At 38.4% G+C, this 4,966-nt stretch overlaps 1 protein-coding gene across 3 annotated transcripts in view; it reads left to right on the top strand.

Annotated features, from left to right (window-relative positions):
• GIGYF2 (GRB10 interacting GYF protein 2) overlaps positions 1 to 4,966 on the top strand; it is a 145,264-nt gene that overhangs the window by 97,417 nt on the left and 42,881 nt on the right. For all 3 annotated transcript variants that reach the window (XM_023510308.1, XM_012802254.2, XM_023510307.1), the window contains 2 exons: positions 2,567 to 2,658; positions 3,703 to 3,810. In XM_023510308.1, the coding sequence (XP_023366076.1) occupies positions 2,567 to 2,658; positions 3,703 to 3,810 (200 nt within the window). The remainder of the gene's footprint in view (positions 1 to 2,566; positions 2,659 to 3,702; positions 3,811 to 4,966) is intronic.

The raw sequence follows: 4,966 nt of genomic DNA, 5'->3' as shown, positions 1-4,966 counted from the left end.
AAAAAAAAAAGAAAATACAACCCAAATGTCACATCTAATAAGGAAGTAATTGTAGTTCTTTAAAAGTAATTGAATGGTAATGGGAAGTCTGAGTGGAAGACTGAATACCTACCTAAAATGATAATTCAAAACTCATATGGTGTCCATCCTCTTCCTACACACCCCAGAGTTACAGAATCCTTTAGCAGTTGCAGAATGAATACGAATGTCTTATTCTGGCCTACCTAACAGATCCTGCAGTGTTTGGCTCCTTGCCTTTTTGAGTTCATTTCAGAGCTTTTATCTTTATGTGCTGTGCTTCACCACAGTTGACCTCTTTGAGTTGTTACCCTTAGTTAGAATGCACGTTCTCCTTCAATTCATTTGCCTCTTGCTTTTTGACTCACACAGTTTTAAGTTTCTAAATTTGAAGTTTATCTTAAAACAAATTTTACCAGTAGTGCAGAATTTGAGGATGTATGAGAAATTACACTGATATTTTAATTAATGAATGGAACCATATTGCTAGTGACACTGGCACTGAATCCCTTTGGCAGGGGACATCCTTCATCCTCTTGCAGCCACTCCTGGCACTCTCCCAGTAAAGTTGCTTTTGGAGGTCTTGGATCTGTACCTCCCTTTTCCTACTCCAGGTTAGAGTGTCTCGTGGCTAACTATAGGTAGAAAAGTGACCATAGTAAAAATAAATACTTCATTATATGTACTGTTTCTATTAGTAACATGTACCACTGACTTATTCATCAGCTGTATATTGAAGGCCAGTGCGAGGCCTTCTGCTGTGTTCTTGCGTGATCAAGTTGAGTAAGACACAGCCTCTGTAATCAAGGTAGTTTATAGGTGAGGACAGGTTTTCTTTTCATTTTTGTCCTTTTAAATGTTTATCTTGACCCAGTAATCAATTTCATGATCCTACTGATGGGTTGAGATGTGTAGTTTAGAGACCAATGGTCTAGAATGGAAAATTGATAGATGAGAAGAATTATTTCCGACATTGTCCTACTTATTTTAAATCCCAGGAGAAGTTATACTGTGTATTATATAAATTTAACTTATTAAACAAGTTTGAGCCTTTATTTCCCTTCTCTGAAATTGAGATGAGTTTGTATTTTATTTACATAATGCCTATAGCTAAAAGCTCATCACTTAGACCTTCACAAGCTTGCTATAGTCCATTGCTTAATTTCTAGTTGTGGAGACTGAGTCTCAATTATACCTGTGTAAGGGGAAAAACTGTGGGAAACCTACTTCCTGTCAGTTGTTGTCTTTGCCCTGAATAGCACTGATGTGAAAAGAGCACATATTCATGCAGAGTTTAAACCTTGAAACAAAACACTTTTGTTTTCTAATATTTAATGAGAAAGACTTGGTGCCCATAGCATAGTGGTTATGGCGCTAGCCACAGGCACTGAGGTTGGCGGGTTCGAATCTGGCCCAGGCCAGCTAAGCAACAATGACAACTGCAACAACAACAAAAAGCCAGGTGTTGTGGTGGGTGCTTGTAGTTCCCAGCTACTCAGGAGGCTGAGGCAAGAGAATCACTTAAGCCTAAGAGTTTGAGGTTGACACCACAGCACTCTACCGAGTGAGACTTTGTCTACATAGTGAGACTCTGTCTCAAAAAAAAAAAAAAATTAATGAGAAAAATGGTCTTGAATTTCAGATGACCCCCTCCCTAAGAAATTGTATATCAATTGTTTTATTTCAAACTATAGTTGGTATAATAAGGTATAAATTATTCACTCATGGTTTGCCTTAGTTTGTGTCCTCTTATGCTGCTAATTCTGTTATTTTCTAATTGAAATTTCTTTTCCTAATTTTAACCTTCCCTAATTTAAATTCTAGACATATTATTTCACATATAAGCTAAAAAAATTATGTTTTTACTACAGCTTATTTTTTTTCTAACTCATGATATATTAACAGCAATAGAAACAATTGGGAGTTTAGAGTTATAGTTTGCAAAGTTCTGTTCATGTTCTCAACATTTTTAAGATAGATACTGGCTTAGTGTATTCCTGTGTATCATTAAAATTTCTATCATAACATTTCTGTAACTTATAACTTCTTTTTATATTGTCCATTTCCCTAATTTTTACATGATCTTCAAATTTATAAATCACTTTTAAGATCAAAAGAATTATATAATTTTTCAGTTATTATAACAACTCTGGTGTATAGTTCAACATTGAGCTTTATAGGCAGGCGTGGAGAATGGCAGCTAAAGTAGGCATCCTTTCTTACCTTAGGGGAATCTTTTATAAAGTTGACACTACTGACTCCTCTAGATGGCATTGTTAAAGATAACTGAGTGTTGGGCGGCGCCTGTGGCTCAAAGGAGTAGGGTACTCCATGTGCCGGAGGTGGTAGGTTCAAAACCACCCCTGGCCAAAAGCTGCAAAAAAAAAAAAAAAGATAACTGAGTGTTTAGTTAAGGGTTTGGATGAAACCGCAGAGTGGGAGGTAAAGGTCTTCGACTCATTTGCTTTCAGATAATTATATTAAGTTCCTTTTAGGTTTTTTGCAATTTTTGTAATGGTATTTTTATCCCCTTCCACTTCACTTTCAGGGAGAGTTGGACCAGGAACGACTGACCAGGCAGCAGGAACTCACAGCCTTATACCAGATGCAGCACCTTCAGTACCAGCAGTTCTTAATACAGTAAGAGTAGTAATGCTTTAGGGTGTATTGCAGCCAGAGGGGCTTCAGATACAATCTGCTCCCAAGTGTCTCCTTCTACAGAAGAGAGAGCTGAAGCCTGTGTGACACTTTATTTGCCCAGTTCGTGGCATGTTACCATTTCACATTCTAATTTTAGTCTTATCATTTTAAATACCAGAACTTTGCAGAAGTGACACATAATGATAATTTTGCAAGCTCTTTAGTTTCTAAAGAAAGAACCAACAAACATTTTAAAAACTAAGTGCCTCCTGAGTAACTCAGCTCTGAATGCCACAGATGGGAAAGAAAAACATAGGTGAGAGGGTGAGAAAGAAGGTAAAAGTTTATACTGTTAGGAGTGGTATAGAGTGATGGCAGAATTATCGGATTGTGTGTCTCTTGTAAAGTAGTGAGATTTGCTGTCCTCGGGAGCCAAGGTTAGCAAGTCTGGCCTTTGGGCCAAATCTGTTTTTATAAGCAGTCCCCATTTGTTTTTATGTTGCTGCTTTTGCCTTAAAATGGCAGGATTGAGTCATTGCAGCATAGCCCACATGGCCTGCAAAGCCGAAAATGTATACTTTCTGGCCCTTTTCAGAAAGTTTTGCCATCCCTAATCTAATGAAAAATTATCTGAATTTTTCTAAGTTAAAATGTATAAATTTGTGAATTGTTATAAAGATGATGTATTTTTTACAGAGGGTGTTTCATTGGAAATAGCTGTTAGTTTGAGTTCTAGTTTTCATTTGTTTTCTGATAAAAGGTTATCATCTTGGGAAATTTACCAATTTTTGATATTTTATGATTTTCTTTTTTTGCTGTCTTTCAGAAACATATCATCCATGAGTTCATTTATTCTAGAATGAATTATAGAATTTTTCTGTGTGTCTTTTATGAAGAATTATAAAATACATTGCATAGTTATTTCTCATGGGTTGGAGGGATTGTCGTGGTGGTAGATTGAACTTTGTCTTTCAGCATCTCAGTCAAGTAAATTCAATGTGGATAGATGTGTCACACTTTTTTTTTTCTTTCAACTTTTCGAAGACAACAATATGCACAAGTTTTAGCCCAACAGCAGAAAGCCGCTTTGTCTTCCCAGCAGCAACAACAGTTGGCACTACTTCTCCAACAGTTCCAGGCTCTGAAAATGAGGTTGGTGGTCATTCCTGTGTGTGAGTGAGAGAGAGAGAGAGGAATAGCATGTGAATTCTGGGAGAGAATATCCACAATGACACTGCCTTTCTGTGTGTTGTATATAAAAACAATATAGTTTGTTTATTTATTTATTTTTGAGACACAGTCTAATTTTGTCACCCCCAGTAGAGTGCCATGGCATCATAGCTCACAGCAACCTCAAACTCCTGGGCTCAAGTGATTCACTTGCCTCAGCCTCCCAAGTAGCTGGGACTACAGATGCCCACCACAATGCCTGGCTGTTTTTTTTTAGAGATGGGGTCTCACTCTTGCTCAGGCTGGTCTTGAACTCCTGAGCTCAAGCAGTTCACCCACCTCAGCCTCCCAGAGTGCTAGGATTACAAGTGTGAGCCACCGTGCCCCGCCCTCCAGTATAATTTACAAAGAAATAATGTAGCTGGAGATAAGCCTCTTTTTTTTTTTTTTTTTTTTTAAACACACAAAGGCTATTTTTAATAACAAAAAATAATGAGAACAACTTAAGAAGCAATGTAGTCTTATGGACCCTGCAACCAAAATATTGTCATCTAAGATTTTAATTTTACTTTTATTTATGATATCTCAATAAAGATATTAACAACACCACACAGGGTTACATTTTTCTGGAATCTAAAAGCCATTAGTTTCTGCTAGTTTTGATTATCATTCAAGGTAATATTTTCTTTTCTGAAAAGGTATCAAGAGTACTGTTTTGGAAAACCTGTCAGTCAGCTGCAGTGACTCTGCCTATAATCTTAGCACTTTATGTGGCTAGGAGTTCAAGATCAGCCAGGGTGACATGGTGGCGTGTACCTGTATATAATCCTGTCTACTCAGGAGGCTGAGGCAGCAGGATCACTTGAGCCACGGAGTTTGAGCCTGCAGTGAGCTATAGGACCATTGCATCTCCAGCCTAGGCATTAGGGCCAGAGCCTGTCTCTTAAAAAACAAGACAACAGGCTCGGCGCCTGTGGTTCAAGCGGCTAAGGCGCCAGCCACATACACCTAAGGTGGCAGGTTTGAATCCCCAGCCCGGGCCCGCCAAACAACGATGGCTGCAACCAAAAAATGGCCAGGCGTTGTGGCGGGTGCCTGTGGCCCCAGCTACTTGGGAGGCGGAGGCAGGAGACTCGCT

The sequence above is a fragment of the Otolemur garnettii genome, unplaced genomic scaffold (assembly GCF_000181295.1).
Source record: "Otolemur garnettii isolate 467f Iridium unplaced genomic scaffold, OtoGar3 scaffold00013, whole genome shotgun sequence".
NCBI classification, from domain to species: Eukaryota; Metazoa; Chordata; class Mammalia; order Primates; family Galagidae; genus Otolemur; species Otolemur garnettii.
Note: the sequence above shows the minus strand (reverse complement) of the source record. Positions and strands in the feature narration are given on the sequence as shown.